This window comes from Cyanistes caeruleus, chromosome 21, assembly GCF_971803275.1.
Source record: "Cyanistes caeruleus chromosome 21, bCyaCae1.hap1.1, whole genome shotgun sequence".
Classification (NCBI taxonomy): Eukaryota; Metazoa; Chordata; class Aves; order Passeriformes; family Paridae; genus Cyanistes; species Cyanistes caeruleus.
The window spans coordinates 7,768,666-7,786,499 of record NC_141721.1 but is presented as its reverse complement, the minus strand read 5'-3'; the positions used below and the strand labels follow the sequence as shown (position 1 = coordinate 7,786,499).

The window sequence follows — 17,834 nt, the reverse complement described above, 5'->3', positions numbered from 1 at the left end:
GCAAACAAAACCCAAAGTACAGCTGGGGAAATGCAGACTGTACTCCTGCATCTCAGCTAAGCCTGCTGCACCCCCAGAGCTGGGAGCTCTGCTGGGCAAGGGCACTGTCCCTGTGCCATCCCTGCCAGCATTCCCTGCTCCCTTCCTTTGGGAATCACATGCAGACTGGGCACTTCCTGACCAGTGACAGTATGTGGATGGGCCCTTTGCATTCACTGAGAATTTCAGGGTATTTTCCAAATGTTAATTAACTTTCTCATGAAATTTTAGCTCATGCTTTGCTTTAAGAACACCATTCTGACCTATCGTGCCAAAAGGTTTTTTCTTCCTAAAATAGTGTGATAAAGGAACAGTTCATCCAAGAGAAAAACAGGGAGAAGGGTTTTCTCTGATTGACTGGCCTCGTTCATGATGCACCCAAAAGGTCAAAGACTGTTTTGAGAAAGTATTTTAAAGGATGGGTCTGTGTTTTCTCTCTGTCTGAGAAGCTACTTACAGCTTCCATGGTAGTTCTTACAGCGTTAAATAAACTCACTGGGCTTCTAAGGCTGCTCTTTAATCAGTCTTACACTGATTTTAATTCTGATACTTCCAAAGTATTAGAATGTAAACATTGTCCAGCATTAGGTTGGAAAAAGAAAATGAAAAATTAAGGTTCCTTAATATATTTTTGTCCAACTGAATTATTTTTTGGGGTGGAGACAATGAAGCAGCACTGCAGACCATGCACTTCATGAGGAGTGAAAGGTTGTGTGTGATTTGATGCTAGGTTTCTTAACTTTTATTTTTAAACTTTTTTTAATTCCTCACCTGCTTGATTTTGAAAATCCAGCTTGACATCAGAAGCTTTCAAACCTGGCTGTGAAATTTTAGAAGTGGCTTGTGAAAGTTATTTTTGAAAGCACCGTTTTGTGCTCCTCCAAATTCCATTGTTTTAGTTCCAAGTGAGCTAATCTACGTTTGCTCCACAGTGATGCAGAATTCAGGAAATGCTGATTATGTGTGGCTAAGTGAAAAGTCATGTGAGATGTTTGATGTGAGAAATGGAGTGTTCAGGGGAGCTACATCTCCTGGACCATGAAGAGATCACAGCAACTGGTGGAGGCTCAGTGGCACCAGCCCTTGTCCCTGAGCTCTTGCACTAGTCAGAATTTTGGAAATTTTTGGGTTTAAATCTGATTAACTTGTGGGTGTTGGAGAGCTAGTTTGAGACTGGCATTGCTGCACTAGTCAGTTTGCATCACCATCAGCTGCCCACTAATTATCAGGAAATTTATAGCTGCATTAGGTAAATGTCACTTCACTGCAGTGGCCTGGAATAAGAGCGTTTTCTGCTCTGAATTAGCACCATGGGCACGTCTCAGTGAGAGTCTATCCAAGCAAGGAAGAGTTTGATTTATGCACAGGCTTATTAAGGCTTTGAGAAAGGGTAGCTGAAAGATGTTGTATTGCTTTTTTGAACCATAACATCTCCCCATCGTGAATGTGTGTTTGTTTATTCATTAGGCATAATCACATGTAAAGTGTTTAAAAATAATTTGCTAATTCCAGGATGGAGCTGAATTCAGCAAAGTGGGATTCTGTGTGTGCTCCATCTGCAGGAGATCTTCAGAAGGATCATCCAGAACGGGGATGGCTTGGTCTGAGTTCCTTTTGGTGAAATTCAGTGTTAGGGGATGTGATAATTCTGCAAATCTCAGCTGTGCAAGAATAATATAAATAATATCTCTTGGATTCTTATTTCTGAGCTGCTCAGTAGCCTCTTTGACAGAGATTTTGAGCAAAGAGTCTTTATGTATGGACTCAAGGATGCACACTTGTCCGTTCTGATGCACAAACCTCTTGGGAAAAGCTGAAGGATCTCACATCTCTAAAGGCTCAGTAGAAAAGAAACTTGAATGTTCAAAAAAACCCCACCTGCATGCTTAATGGACTGGAAACAAAGTTCTTAACTCTTTCCAAAAGATGATTGTGGAGCTCATGGTGCTTCAGAATGATGCCAGAGTGTCTGAAGAGTTATCACCATGAATTCTTCCTAAATACCAGGGTGAGTGATGGCTGCTCCTCTGTGAACAACAACATCTCAGCACTTCCAGCGCTACAGAAATAAAAGTAACCACTTGAGAAATGCTGGCTAAATTCTAGACAAATTTATCTTTACATCTGTTTTAAGGAACTCTTGGCTTTAGTGGTCTCTTTGCAGCAGCACCCAGTGCTGTGCCAGGCGAGGTTTGCTGCAGTTAATTAGGCAGTGGAGGAGATTGAAAGAAAGTCGCTGTCCAGTATTAAGCACTTGGCTTCCCTTCTCTCTTGCTGCTTTTATGGTTCAAAGTGATGCAGATCAGACAAAGCTGCATTCAGCCACCCTTTCTTCTGTGTCAGGAGCACCAGCACTGGCACCCAAACCACCTACTTCAAAAGGGTCTTTGTATTAGATAAGAGCAGACACTTACACAGACACTTACACGTCCTTGTCAGAGGAATATCATTCTTACAAAAGCCAATTCTGCCTGCAGGTCTGCTCAGGGTTGTATTGAAGCTGCTTCCCTTTGTTCTTCCTAAAATGCACCCCCCACAGCCCCCTTCTTCCAGAACTCCCCAATTCCAGCTTGCAAGGGAAGGTTTGAAATTCTGGAAGTAAATTCAGCCCCAAACAGGGTTAATAATTTTAGTTATTAAAACTGTCTTCATCTCTTCCCCCTGCACAGCTGATGGTCCCGAGCTCTTCCCAGTACACTCAGCTGGCAAACAGTGACTGCTTTGGGGTTTTTATGTTGTGTGTCTCAGTATTTAATTACTGGGGTGGTTTTCCTTGGGAATTTTGAATTTTTGGAGCAAGATCAAGGCCTGAAAGCAGACATCAGTCCCTGTCCCTTGCAAGCAGGTTTGTGTCAAGGTACTGAACATGGTTCTGATGCTCCCTGTAACCTGCTGAAAAGTCTGGCTGCTCCTGGTGGTTTGCAGGGCTCCAAGAGGCAGCCAGGGAAAGCTCAGTTCTCCCCTGCAAGGCTATATTTAACTGTTTGCACCTGAAACCTTAGTTTTCATCATGAAATTTTATGTGATTTACTACTGTGCCAGTCAGATGTTAAAGCTCAGGAAGAACTAAATCTGAATCCTCTGATTCTCTGGTCATTAATGCCCAACTTGGCCAAGTTTTACTGAAGTGCTGTTTGCAAAAGAAGTTCCTTTTTCCTGGCTGGAGAAGTGCTCAGTGCTTGGCCAAGTTGAAATTCCACTGATGTAAATGGGTATCTTCAGTCATAGCCTAAAATTGGGCATTTTGCTGAAATTATTATTTCATGATTTGAGGCCAGTATTTGAAAGGGTCTTGAAACCTTTACAAGGTGAATGAGTTTGAGAGAGAATCTGCTGGAGTTAAAAAGTATTGTCACTGCATCTGTCTGTGTGCACACACCTCTGCATCTTCCCAGTTTGCTTTGCTTGCCTTGGAAGCAACAAAACACAAAATCCTGCAATGGTTTGGATTGGAAGGGACCTTAAATCTCATCTAATTCTACTCCTGACACCTTCCACTGGACCAGGTTGCTCCTTGTCCTGTCCAAGCTGGCCTGTGGAGTAAATAAATGATTTAATATTTAGTAGACAGCTTCATCTCCTCGTTGAGTAAATAAGAACTTTGTGGATAATTTGAGCTCAGGAAAGTGTAAATGACTTCTTTGAATGCTGAGAGATGTCCACCACGACTTGGCAAAAGGAATTGTGTAAATCCTGTAGCCTTTGGAAGGAGCTGACAAAGCAGGCACAGGTTTGGAGCAGTTTGCTGGCTCAGTTCCTTCAGCATCAGCTGATGTTTGAGGGCCTTTCCTTGGCCATTAGCAGTAGGTTGTGAAAAATATGTTTTTAATCTCTGTTTCATATTTTGTAGTGATTCACAGTGATATTGAGATTTTTCCCCAGTGGGAGAGCAGGCAGCAAAGTCTGGATTCATTGACAAAATTCTCCATTCCCTGGCAGTGCTGATGACCTGTCCAGGGATGACTTTTCCTTCACAGCTCTCCCTCACTGTAGCTCTGAGCCCATCTGAGGGCTGCAGTCATATTCTTTTTCAACCAAGATCATTCTCTATTCCAGAAGTTAAAACATTCCTGAGATGGCAAATGGCTTGGAAGGTTTGCTTCAAAAGATGCCTAATTAGTGAGTGTATTTGTAGCCCTCATTGGAAATGCTGGTCTCCAGGGAAACAGGTGAGCACAGGACAAGTGCTGGGAGAGGGAGAGGAGGCTCCTGCACGGGCAGGGGAAGGGGCTGAGCCTTGGGGTGCCCCCAGCCTGGCGTTCTGGAGGCTGGTTAATATTTTGTAAGCTGGGCAGGTTGCTTTTCTGGAATGCAGGAATGTGTTGCATCTGTCCCTGCAACAGTCAGAGGAGGGTTTCTCATCTGCAATAGTAAATTAATAAACAGCCAGACTGTTCTGGCATCAAACTTTTATAACTGTGCTTTTCTATAAGAAATGACCTTATATAATTAGGTACATTACAGTGACATTAATTTATAATATATATATATATATATATATATATATATATATATATATATAATGGAGCATTGGATATTGAACATTGTAAAATCTCGTTATGTTCTAACTTGGAAGTGTTCTGACAAACACTGTCTGGGTAAAAAAACACATTTTCCTCTAAATTTAACCTGATTGATCATTTTAAAAATGTGTTATTACTCTGATGCAAACAGAATTCCAGAAGGGATAAACTCACTCCTCGTGCATCACAAAAGCAGTTTTGATGCTGGTGATTTACTGCTGTCTTTTACCAAGTTTCATATAGAGCTGCTCAGAATTAAACATGCTGCTTTAAAAATACTTCATGCAACGTTCCCAGAACATACATAATTTTGAGCAACTTCACTGACAATTGCTTTTTTATGGGCCTTGATGGAAGTGAAGGACAATCTTCCCATTCCCTGGAGGAGCGTCTGCCTTTGCAGACAGAGACGCTGCTGTGATTTTATGCAGGCTCTGAGTGCAGCCTCCCATTTTGGGACCAGTTGGGGAGGTAAAGGTGGGTGTGGGGATGTGGCAGCTGTCCCCTGGGAGGGCTGGTGACATTGGAGTCTGTCCTGTGCCGTGTGTGTAGGATGTGGCAGCCAGATCGCATCCTTGGGATGGCTGCTCGAGTCCGGCTCTATCCCAGGATGCTGCTGAGTGGAGCCCTGGTGTGATGTTTACCCACCCAGCTCTTAAATCCTTGTTAACCAGCTTTGAAAACAAAACACGGGGGGCTTTTATTTGGTCAGGGTTTGGGCACCGTTGAGCAGGTCAGGGAGGAGAGAGCCAATGACTCCACAAGTGTTCCAGCCTCTCTTGTTTCTCAGGCTGGTGCTGGAGCAGTTCCTGCTCCCCACGACAGCTCCTTGAATGCAAATAATGAATGTTAATCCAGCCTCATTGTTCCAGGGTCAAACACCAAAAAAAAAGGAATCAGTCAGGGTGCCAGCGTGGTAAATGGTGTTTGTTTGCTTTGTGCATTAGGTTGGGTTCTGCCTCCTCTTTCTGAGGCATTTTCAGCGTGTGCGAGAGCGGGACTCCAGCTGGGCTCTCTCCTCCTCCCGAGGTGAGGACTTTTGTCCTCTGTTTGTTGTTATGCAACACTGTGCTGCTTTCAGTGATGAAGGGTAGGGGGGGGGAAAAATGGGCTGCCAATATGACTGTGATATTTGGATGATTTATCTCGTTCCTCTTCTGAGTAACCTAACTTTGACATTATCCGTGAACTCCGAGCCGTGCTTGCGTTGTTCTTGCTGGTAGAAAACACAGCGAGGATGTAGTGGGTAATTGAACCCAGATGCACCCAGGGCTGCTCAGCCAGACTGTTATTTTAGCCTACACTAGTAGGTTTTTAATACGAGTTTGACCTTACTTTGAAACATTCTCAAAATACCATACTTTAATATCAATTTATACACTCCTGCTTTAAGAGTGGGGCAGAGTCACTGGAAAAAGTAATGAAACACTTTCTACCTGTTAATGCAGGAGATACAGAAAGAGTTTTGGAGTTAATTTATGTGTCTAAGGGACGAGCTTCACATGCTGCCTGTCTAATTGGGGTTTTATCCTGTGCCTGGGGTTGGGATTGGGATCGTGACCATCAGGGAAAATGTGTCTGTCAGCTTTCCCTGGGCCTGCCGTTGAGCAGGGAGGCTTCAGGTACTCAGGGATAGGAACATTTACCCCTAGTCCATATCAATGTTATTAAACAGGGTTTAATAGCCATGGTAAATATTCATTATTTTTAGAGGGAGGTGAATGCTTTGTATACGTGTTCTGTGAGGTTAAGCTGTGTTAAACAGCTTAGAAATGCATTTCTGATTTAAAAAAGAAAAAACAAAAAACCCAAGCAGCCCATGCTTCTCTACCAGGATGATAGTTTGATTTTGACATAAATGTAATGTACTTTCCATACCCACTCTGTGTTTTCCTAAAGGAGGAGCTGCTAATGGCAGGACAGAGCAGAGCCCTGTCTCCCTCCTCAATACATGCTTTGTCAGTAACAACTGAGCACAAAAAAATTTCTGATGTATAATTAAATTTCCTGTGAAGATAGCATACCTATTTCTTCTTAAACAGAACCGGTTTTCATTCATTATTGCTCCACTCAGGTGGAACCGAGCTTGCTGCCTTTCTAATGTGTCTGAATAAGTATTCCTTAGTAAAGAATAATAAAGGAATTAAAGTTTTGTGGTTGTACATCAACAGCTTGGAGTAAAATAATAGTGAAACAAGATTTTGTGGTAGATATTGAAGTTAAATACTTAAACTGATTAATTTTTTCAATTTCACTCTCATTTCGGATTAATTCCTGTAATTGCTCGTGGTGAAGCAAAGGAGGGATATTTAAGGGATATTGAGAGGGAGTGGGTTGAAGTTATTTTGAATTATTCCTAGGGTATTGCTGTAGCCAGTGATGTCATTCACTGCCAAGCCTGGTCCAGCGCTCAGTGTAAAAAGCGAGGCTTTAATCGGAGTGATGGTGGCAAACGGCTTTAAACCTGTTTGGCTTTGGGCAAGGCAGCTTCAAATAGAGAGCAAGAAATTAAAAATGGGTTAGTGTTTTTCTTTCTGTTCTCTTATCAGAAATGTTCACTCAGACTATAACAACTGTTAGAACAAGATAACAACTTCAGGCCAGCTGTCAAATGTTTACCATTATCAAACCTCTCCCTAGGGTAAGATGCGACTTTGGCTCGCCTCACCGGCAGTAATTTAATTTTTCCTTCGTTCTGACTCGGAAATGGCAGCATTTTTCAAAGCTTCCTCCCACTGATGGCTGAAATTTTCCTTGTGAAATGATTTCCACCAGTCTTGAATCTTTCTTGCTTCTGCCGTCTTCACCTTTACTGATGGTTCTGCAACTCATCACCAGCTATGCGAACTGACAGTTCACATCCTGGGGCAGCAGCCGGGGCTGGCCTGCAGAAAGGAGCAGCCTGACCAAATTTACGCTCACAAGATCTCTTAATTCACAAAAGCATTTGCTCCAGTTCCTGCTCTCTGCTGCAGGGGCTTTGTGGGGGTGAGCAGGAGCGGTCGGAGGGGAGAGAGGCTCTCTTCACACTCTGCTGAGTACACAGCCTTCCGAGATGAAAAACAGACGGAAAGAGACATTTCCAGCCATCTTGCTGATCTGTGCAGGGGTTCACTGAACTGTGCAGCATAGCACCAGACCCATGTATCATTTAATGTGCTAATTTCTCCTTTGTTTTGTTTTTTGCCTTTTTTTTTTTTTTTTCCCTGAGTGAAGGAGTTTCTCATTTTGTTGACAAGCACATTAAAATTAAAAGTGGGAACAGTTAAAAGAGAACCTAAAAATGTAAACTCGATACCCACCGGTTCCTTCCTCCTTTGACATCAGAGCCATGGAGAGATCTGCTTAGTTTTGAAAAGCCTCTGACAAATGAGAATAGTCAGAATAAGTTTTCTATTTGGTCTGAGCTGCACGGAACATCGTGATTATTTTTATTTTTTCTTTTTTTGCCTCCCTCACAACTTGAAACACATGCCATATGCTTGCCCAAATGCTTCCCCCCTCTCACTGAGAGATGGGTCTGAAACTTTTGTTCCATTCTTTTTCTGGAGAGGGATTTTGTTCCCTCTCCCACCCAAGGCAGTTTGCAGCCAGAGAAAAGTGATGCTTCCCCTGGCCACTCTCTCCCTACCAAAAGGTCACTCAGACGCTTTTTTGGGATTCTTTGGCTCTCTCTTGAAAGCTTCTCCTAAGAATAAAACATTTTACATTTTTGTGATTACTTTGGAGGAAAAAATGTGTTATAATACCAGAATGTAAATGCAGGGGGAAACAACATTCCAAGTAACCTGATCACACTCCTGTAGTATTTGCTTTGGTACTTTCCTGTCATTTGCTGTCCAGTTGCTTAAGGAGCAGCTGCACAGTCTGGGAAATTAATATATGTTGTAGGCAGAAGTTTAGACAGAAGAAAAAGTTCACGTGGTTTGTACTGACACAGATCCTCATCCTGTTAACTGGTATTCTAATTGAGGGGGGAGGAATCTCTTTACCCTTTTTCATGTGCAAAGTAGTTCTGTCTCTCAGTAATGGTGGGGTTTTGCAAAATAAATAGATAAAATATATATTTGTAATGGGATCACGTGTCCTTAGCATTAACTCTACTTGTATGTTCTGTTTTTGAAGCTTTTAGGCATTGTGAGAAATATATGAGAGATTTGCAAACAGGGGCAAGGAAGGGTCAGATGGATCAAATCCATGGATTCCAGCAAGCAGAGACCTTGCCTTAGAAATGTGAATTAACAGGAGAGCTTCCTTCTGCACAGACTTGGAGGAGCACAAACTAGTGGTGACTGGTCGGGGTATTTGTCATCCTAATAAACTGACAAAATGGAAAAATAAACACCAATCTTATCAGTCTGCATTTTTTGTTGGGGATGAAAGTGTTTGAAGAAAAATCATAAAGGAATCCATGGTAGCTCAAGGAGGTTAAACTCAACAGTTGTTCCCTTTGAAGTGTATGACCACGAGGTTAATTGCCAAAACTGCTCGTGGAAAAGGTGGTAACAATTTAACAAGACTGTACAACTGCAGGACTCAGATGAATATCAGGTGTTTGCAGATGGGGTTCTTTGGGGGCTGGGGGGAGTTTTGGGTTGTTTTTTGGGGTTTTTTTTTTTTTTTTTTTTTTTGTTTGGTTTTTTTTTTGCCTAACAGGAAAAGGGGAGAAAAAACCAGAATGAGAAGCAGGGGCTGGGGCGGGAGAAGAAAAGCCCGACTAAAGAGCCAATAATTCCTTGTTTGCTTTGCCAATGAGGCTGTAATTGGGCAGGAGGTGAGCCCTGAGCACTGCTCAGCCCTTGGAGCTCTCCCTTCCCTTCTCCCTGATTTATTCACCCCAGCGAGGCTGCGAGCACAGAACACTTCAAGGCACTGCCTTTGTGCTTTTGCTGCTCACAGCCCAGTTTATTCCAGGATTTATTCCTCTGTAGGTTCGTTTGTCCCTTTCTGAAAGCGCCACACTTCCACATCTTTCTTAATTTAGTGGGAACAAAGTCTTTAAGGCTGGAATTCCCTGAAGCCCTCCAGAAATCCAATTAGGTCGATGCAATATCATAATTGGGAAGCTGAAATCCCTTACCATTAGTTACACTGGCTAAACAGAAATGCAGAAGTGTGATATAAACAGAAGGAGAAGAAATTCTTTTAATGTTGCTTTGCACTTCCAGAAAGGAAGAACCTTTATAATTTTAACAATATCATCAGGGTATTTTAATTTTGACATCTTTCTCGGAATTCAGCAGTGGGGTGGTTTTTTTTTTTCCATGGTTACATTTTATATCTACAGCAATATGTGGAACTTGAAAAAACGTGCACAAAGAGCTTTTTCAAGCTATTTTCTTGTCGACAAAGAATTGGCAATGCCTGAAAACAATAAGAGAAAAAAAAAAATCTTTAAATCGTTAACTAAGCTCTTTGAACCTCAAAGAAAGTTTGTTTATGATGGAAAGCTTGCTCACCAGTCACAAATCCCTACTTGCATTGGTTTTTCTCTGTCAGATACCCTTAATGAGCTGCCAGTTTTATTAACAGCAGCTCAGATAATGCTCTGATGGCTCAGTGTTCAACCTCCAAACCTTCATATTTACATGCTCCAAGTAGCCAAAGCAGCAGCCTAGATCCTGAATGTAATGCAAGCTGTAATTTCTCCTGTGTTGTTTGGGCATTAAAAGCAGGAGCTCTGGTGGGGAGAATCCTCCCTGTGCAGCAGTGGAGCTCTGTGCTCCAGCTGGAGCATCCCGGGATGCTGCTGCTCCCCCCCAGCAGCCAGGAAATGTTGTGAGCTGATGGTTGGGATGTAGCTCAGGAGATCACATCTCTCTGCTCTGCTGAAGAATTGGGAATTTGGGTCAGGGGGGAATCACCCAAATAATGACACTCTTGAGTACAGCTTGTAACCTGTTGCTTATTTTTGTAAAGAGAATTAAGTCCCAAAGTCGGAGTCTGTGAGAAGTGGTTACAAGTGAAGGGTGAGGGTTCAGAAACCTCCAGTTTCATCTTTTCCTGTGAGATCTGAGAGCTCAACTGGCTGCCAAACACCTTTAAATCTGCTGTGGCATCTCCTCTACCATGAGCTATTGATGTTTTTACAATTCAGTTATGGCTCTTACACTGCTCCTGTGCCAGGGATGTTTCACAGGTGGCAGGAACCCCAATTCCAGCATTCCAAAATGTACCTGCCAGTCCTGGGCTTTTATTAAACATACAATTTATAGCAATGGCGTTATACAAATGTAATTCACACCTCTGAGGGGCAGAAGAGCTCAGTTTACAAGGGTGATGCCTCTGCAGCATTGATTGAGACTCTGCCCATGAAGACAATGGCATGATGAAACCAAATGTTGCTTAATACAGACCTTATTTTTATTATATTTCAAACTCAGGTAGTCTCTGATGGGATCCAGCAGGTCAGTGTGACTCAGCAGACAGAAAAACTTTGCTTTTTTGGGCTGCCAAGCAAGTCTCAGCCAGAGCAGAGAGGAGCCAACCCTCATTCAGTTTTAAACTTTATTAATATTTCCTCTTCATTATAAAAACACAAACTCACTGCAACACAAGAGGGGGAAGATGTTCTTTAACATCATTTTTATTTGTTTAAAACAGGGACAGGGGGAGAAGAAAGAAGACTGGGCTTTGCAATCTGCATATGCAAATCCTGCTGTGATTCTCCTAGACAGGAGGAAACCCTAACTCTCAATAGATATTTATTTTCTAAATTGGTGACAGACATGCAAGCAAGAACGTTCAAATGACTTCAGCTCTCTTTCTGCCTTCATTATGTCAGGCTTGCAGATCACATATGGCATTATGGAAATCACTAAATGAAAACCATATTGATCAGCATTGAGAACAAATGTAAAAAAGCTGGGCTGAAGGAGGAGAGGTGGAGAATTGTGCTCCTCTCTTCAACCAGATATAGGCCCTCGTTAAGGCCTTTAATCATTTATTAATGTAAACTCCCTCCTTCCCTTTCCACTCAAATTACCTCAGCCATAGAGCATCCTGCTCCATTTATCTTTTAATGTTTCCTTTATTTAATTTATTTTTAAGCTATACATTATACTTTTATTACAAAATCAAGGCTGGTTTGGTTTGTTTTTTTTTTTTTTTCCCCTTTTCTAAAGGACAGTATTGAGCAACCAGATTTGATAGAAATGTTCCTGCCTGAGCAGTGAGGAGCAGGAGCAGGAGCAGGAGTGGTTTTTCTGTGGATGGCAGCCTTGGTGTGCGAGGACTGGCAGTGAAAAGGAGTGTGTGTTACACAGCCTCCCCCCACTTCACGCTGTTTGTAATTAAGGTTGTGTCAGCATTTCCATCATAAACCCTTGTTTACAGGGTTTATAATTCAGCTGTGAAAATTTGCTCCAGGCCAGATTTGACATACAAGGGCTCAACCTCACAGTAAAGGAGGTTTCTGCCCTCCCTCCCTCCCTTCCTCAAACCTAAAAGCTACTCAGCCACTACCTAAAACCTTCCTTCAAAAGAAGAAAAAAGAGAGAGAGGTGTAGTGCTGGGGTTTGGGGGAGAATTGGAAAATGTTATTAACCAAAAAAAGCCTTGGGCCAATGTCCTACATAACTCCTAAAAATCATGTGGAGACCTTTACGTGACTGTGCCGTGCCAGTTTTAGGAGATTCAGGGTTTTTGGTCAGGCAGGGGATCACTGGCTTGTAGTCATTCATCAAAATGTGGAGTGAAAGACATCTCAATCCTGGTGTCCATTTTCTTGAACACTCTGTCATTCCCTCACAGTTTAGTTTGCAATTTCCATGACAATAATGACGGGGTTCTGCTCTGAAATCCGTGCTGGTTTCTGCTCCTAATGAAGCTCTCGCTGGCCCGTGGGGTATTTCCCAGTATCCTCTCAGCTGGGTAACATAGGCTGTTCTTAGGGATAATAATATACTTTTTACTTGGAATCTTCATCTTTCCCACAGCAGAAATAGTTTCACTGGCATTTTTTAATTCATTTGGTTAAAAAAAAGAAAATAAGTTGGATTTGTGTGTGCGTTCAGAGCAGTCGGGTGCCTGTTGCGTGTTCATTTAAAAATAACTCAGAGCAATCATGAGGAAGAGCCAGGGTGATCTCCCCGTGCCCAGCAGAGATGAGGAAGGTGGGAATGAGCAGGAGGATGGGAATGAGCAGGAGGATGGGAATGAGCAGGGCTGGGAGCCTCGCTCCAGGTCTGGCTCCGAGTGCCTCGTTGGCTCCCGGGCACCTTGCTCTGGGAAAAGCTCCTCAGCCCGGGCTGGGAATTTCTGGGCTGCTGTCAGTTTTAGTTAAATCCTTATCATTTTAATGTTTTCATATTCTCTGTGATAACAGACTTCAAGTCTCAGCTGTGGAGATGGCTCCTGATTGATATGGAATGATCCTGGCGTCACACGCCGCGGCTCGGACGTCTCATTTACTTTAAGTGATATTCCAGATTTTGAAATTTTTTTTTTGGAGGGGACAATTCCCAAGGGGCAGCAAAGATACATACAGTGATATATCTCTAAAATATGTGTGTAAAATGTATTCTGCCCTTCCTCTTTCTTGCACACTCACCCACTTCCAACTTCTTTTCCTCTTTGACTCGCATTACAATCCTACTTTCCTTCCCCTGCTCTCAACATCAAACAGTCTATAAATTACAGCAAGAGTGCTGTCTGTGGCAGACATACAGTCCTTGTTTGTGGCAGAAGAGCAGAGCATTAAACAGTGAGTGGACTATGCAGAGAGCTCTCTCTCTCTCCCCGTTCCCAGTGGGAGTGTTGTTTATAGAGCATTATAATTTATAACTGAAGAGAGTGGATTTAATTTCAGCGGAGGGGGCTCGCCAGCGGGGCGCCAGCCTGCAATCATATGAATCAGCAAGCTGCAAACTCTATTGAATGGAAAGTATTATCGCTGGCCACAAACGGACACTGTTTCTCCTTAAACAACTCCCTCGGTGCAGGAAGACGTTGTCTTCATTCATCTATTTTACATATCTACTCCTGCTTTAATTTTGCTGTTTCCTAAAAGTTCTTTTCTTTTTCGGGCGCATCTTTTCTTTTTTGCTGCCTGACTTCCTGGTCTGACATTGGAAACTGATTATTGTCTGGATGTTGCTGATTTTGTAGCTCTTAAAATTGCCTTTGCTTCTTAGCGTGTGTGTTTTGTTTTTAGTTTCTGAAATGCCATTTCCCTCTGATCCTGTGTACAAGCAACTTTTATGGGAACTGAAGTTAAACATGCAAACAAGAGGATGATAATCCATTAGCATTAATATTGTAAAATGGTAGTCAGATTCAATCACAGGAAGTTTTATTTAATCATGGATGTTTTGTGCATTTCTCTTGCACAAATGGAAACTCTTTTTTTTTTTTTCCCCCCCCCTTCTCTTTAGTCTTGGAGAACTTTAGCATTTTGTCCTTTGAAACAAGACCATCAAATCCATAACGAAGCTGGATGAGTTTCTGAAGTACTTTCAATCTGCCTTTGCTTTGATTATATTTCTATCAGTTGTTTTTTTGCTGTTTAGGAGGGGGCTGACTCGTGAGGTGATGTTTCCTATAAGGGCTTTATGCAGCTCTTGTAATTTATTAGACATTTGCAAGCAGAGCAGTAACACAATGCATTAACAGCCTATGGCAAGTACCAGTTTTACACGAGTTACTATATTTCTTTAGCTTTCTTTTTATGAAATAACAGCTAAGCTTTAAACAATCCCCACCAGTGGGATACAGGGCAGGTTGGATGGAATTGTGAGCTGGGTTCCTGGCAGGTATTCTCAGCAGAATAATACCTGAGAGTTGCTGCCTGTCTTCCCTTCAGAGCAAAGTTTCTGGTGGAGTTTTGGCGTTTTTAAGGATTGGAGCCTTTTCTTTATAATCCTAAACCACGGGGCTGGCCCAGGTGCTGCCCTGCCTGGGGAAGGGGTGCTGGGAGGGCACCACTCCCATGGAAACCCTCCAGGAGTGCTCTGCCAGGTCCCAAAGGAGGATTTCCCGGTGTGGGAGGGCAGGGGGAGCGAGGGGAGGGTGTGTTCATGGTGTCCCACAGCTGCCCAGGAGGATGGTGTTCCTCCTCTCTGCCCTACATACAGATCTGCAGACCTGACTAAGGAGCTTTGTGTGTCTAGTGCTGATTGAGTGGGGGCTGCCCCTTCTCTCCCACAGCAGAATCTGTGCCATGGAGTTCATTTCTGGGCATTCAGGAGGTAATTGGCCTCACTGTGCACTCCTTCCCCAGGAAAAGCATTGCCTTGGGATGGCAGATCTGCTGCCATGCCCGTGTGAGAGGCAGCTCTGGAGGTGTTTCCTCCATAGAAACAGCACTCCTGTGTTCCTGCAGATATCACCAATGACAAATGGCAGCTTATCTAATGTATTTTAAATAATTGTGGCTTTTTTGGTTCCATATGCTCTGTAATTTTGCCTGACTTAAGACAAAGTTGTGCAGCTCCACAGCCTGATGGATCTGATCGAAGCTGTGCTTTTGTTCAGCAGATAGAGCAGGGGCATCAGTCTCTCTTTGCTTTGCATTGCATTTATGAGCATAATAAAGTTATTGCCCTCGTTTTCACAGAGAGATTGTCCTGCATTAGCAAAAAAAGCCACATAAATTATTTGCAAATGAGTGGCTTGTTTTTGCCTATTGATTTCCCAGAAGTGGCAAAATGCTTTAGCTTATGTTCACGACTATTTATAAAATGTAAAATGTATTTTTCTCTCTGCCTCTTGGCACAGACAGCGAAGTTTGTTAAAGGATTAAAGGCTACATCCTACTGTTCCTCCCTTCACCATTCCACAGGCTTTTAAACAGTCTCCTTGGCTGTATTTTCTACGCTTAACTTCATGCTAAATTCCAAAGGTACATGAAATAATCGTAGCTCTTTAATTCCATAGCACCACATACAGCCCTTCTGGTCCCCTCAGGGGGAAAAAATGTTGTAAAATCCCAACCTGCAGGTAGATTGAAAAGATACAACTCTGTACCTTCCAGTTTCACCTCATTACCTCTTTTGTATGTGTAAGAACTGTTCTGCACTCCAGAATTATCATATTTTATACTGTTTAAATCTGAGTCAGAGCTAGTAAATATTTTGGGCACACAGAGCAAAGTAGTTAGTGTTTAACTTTGGCTTGCAGAAACCAGGATGATTCACAGTGTTAACGTTTTAATTTCTTGTTCATTCTGAATGCAATGGGAATTAATTAAATTTGGCACTTCAAATCATTAAGGATCTAAGTTATGTTCCACCTTTTTCTGTATAATTTTCTCAGCACTTTTGAGAACATTTAAATTCTGGAGTACTGTAAAAATATTTTGCATTCTGGTTGGGAAATAGGATGTTCTGTATCTGGAGCTTTCCTTTTCTCAAAAAGAAAATATCTGTGACAAATGTGAGCAAAAACTGCTACGTGTTTAAAATGAACAGGAGCAATGTCACCTGAAGTACAGTCAGATGCAATTGTAGCATTTTTGAGTGCAGCAGAGCAATCTCTTGAGGAATGCTCAGTTGGGGAGGTCTGGCTGGTTTTATGTAGTTCAAAATTACTTGATCAAAGAATTTCAAGAAATAAAATGCAGAGCTAATCTTTATTGAAAATATACTTTTATTTTACTAGGTGACTTACTACTGTGTAACACCCCTTATTTCGGGTTCCATGTGCTCCTGCTGTAGGTCTCGCTATAATAAAGACATTTTTGGGTTTGCTTTGATGAAACTTCACAAGAGCCGTCTGTAGGGGAGAAATACAATTTCCCTTCTGCTTTAATTGTGCTGTGCCGTGTGTTTGGCTCAGCTAACCCAATCAAGGGAGCTGCATTCGGGGATCTGAGTGGATCTTATCAGCACAGGACTCTGGCTCCTGTCTTTCCCCCGGTGCCCGTTTGGGAATTAAAATGTGCTGGGCAGTTTTATTCTCCCTGTCGGCCATGGAGCGCTCCGGGGGCACGCAGGCACACAGATATCCCCCGTTCCTGAGCCTCAGAGAGGGGTCATGTCCTTATCAGTGCTTGTAATTGATAACAACGTGGTGCTTGGAGGCAGCCCGGTGACCTTGGCACCGCTTTCCTCACTCCCTCCTGCTTTGATGTGATCCGGCAGCTGACGGGGATGCGCGGGTCAGGCAGAGGCAGCTGCATCTAAACACTTCTGACCCCCAAAAGCAACCAAAATACCCATATTTCTTCATTTAGCATAATTAATACCTTGTATTTCCATTGACTTTGATAAACTGAGTATTCCCTCACTCCCCCCTGTTTTTTTTTTTTTTATTATTTTATTACCCATAGCTTTCAATAATGGTTGCAGATCTGCAGTTAAAATGTTTTACAGACTCCAAAGAGTAACATGTTTGGGAAAAGCTCAGATCAAAAGTCTCAATTAGGTCACAGCCTGGCAGGAAGCTCATGGCCACATTAAAATGGGAAAGTTATTTAATTTTCAGTAGATTTTTGTTTTCACTAGCCAGCACAGTAAGCTCAAGGCAAAAAGACACATGTTGGATCTCTCACCAAGGAAATCCTCTTGCTCTTACAAATTTGTAATTAGGGGAGATATGCACAATAACTGCAAGTGTTCAATGTGGATCCTTCTCTAGGATAACTTTCTGAAACAGCAGCTGGGAGAGCTGATTAAATACTTTTTTTTTTTTTTCTGTCATAAACATAGCCTGTGAATTATTACTGTCACCTTTTAAAACCACTCTATAAAAAGTAGCTGAGGAGGGAGTGGCTGGATCTGCGTACATCAGCCTGGAAGGTCTCTAACAACAAACCTCAGAGCATCCACTCCAAACCCACCCCTCAGCTGATGGCTTCATTTAAAAAACAACAAGGCAAGGGCAGAGCCATCTGCAGGGCTGAGGTTTGCTGTGGGCCGGGGTTTTTGGAGCTGCTGGTGCCTCTTTTGGGGATGGGAGCAAGGTGGGGAGGGCAGTGCGGTCCCCGGCTCCGTGTGCCGCGGCCGCAGGGACAGACCCTGGCAGAGATGAGCAGCTCTGATTTGTTGTGATGAATGGAGCTCAGGGAGCTTGCTCCTGCAAGGCAAGAAATATATTTTATACCGTAACTGAATTTGATTCCTTTTTACCAATAAATTTTTGGATTGCGTTTAACAGCCAGATAAACGCGGAGCTTATTTTATTGCAGTTATGATTCTGAGTATCTGTATTACATGTATTTCTATTGAACTTTGCATTAAGCACAGTAGATCTTCTCTGTCAACAAATAAATTAAACTTGGAACGAGGAGTGTTTTCTTGTACGTGTCATGGGGCGGTTTTTGTAGCAGGTTTT

At 42.6% G+C, this 17,834-nt stretch overlaps 1 protein-coding gene across 17 annotated transcripts in view; it reads left to right on the top strand.

Moving 5' to 3' along the window:
* BCAS3 (BCAS3 microtubule associated cell migration factor) overlaps positions 1-17,834 on the top strand; it is a 301,169-nt gene that overhangs the window by 148,567 nt on the left and 134,768 nt on the right. For 2 of the 17 annotated variants that reach the window (XM_086858974.1, XM_086858975.1), the window contains exon 23: positions 8,688-8,904. The exons of the other annotated variants lie outside the window; for them this stretch is intronic. In XM_086858974.1, coding sequence (XP_086715100.1) covers positions 8,688-8,791 — 104 coding nt within the window. In that variant the 3' untranslated portion in view covers positions 8,792-8,904. Of the gene's footprint in view, positions 1-8,687; positions 8,905-17,834 lie in introns of those variants that run through there. 17 annotated transcript variants of the gene reach the window in all.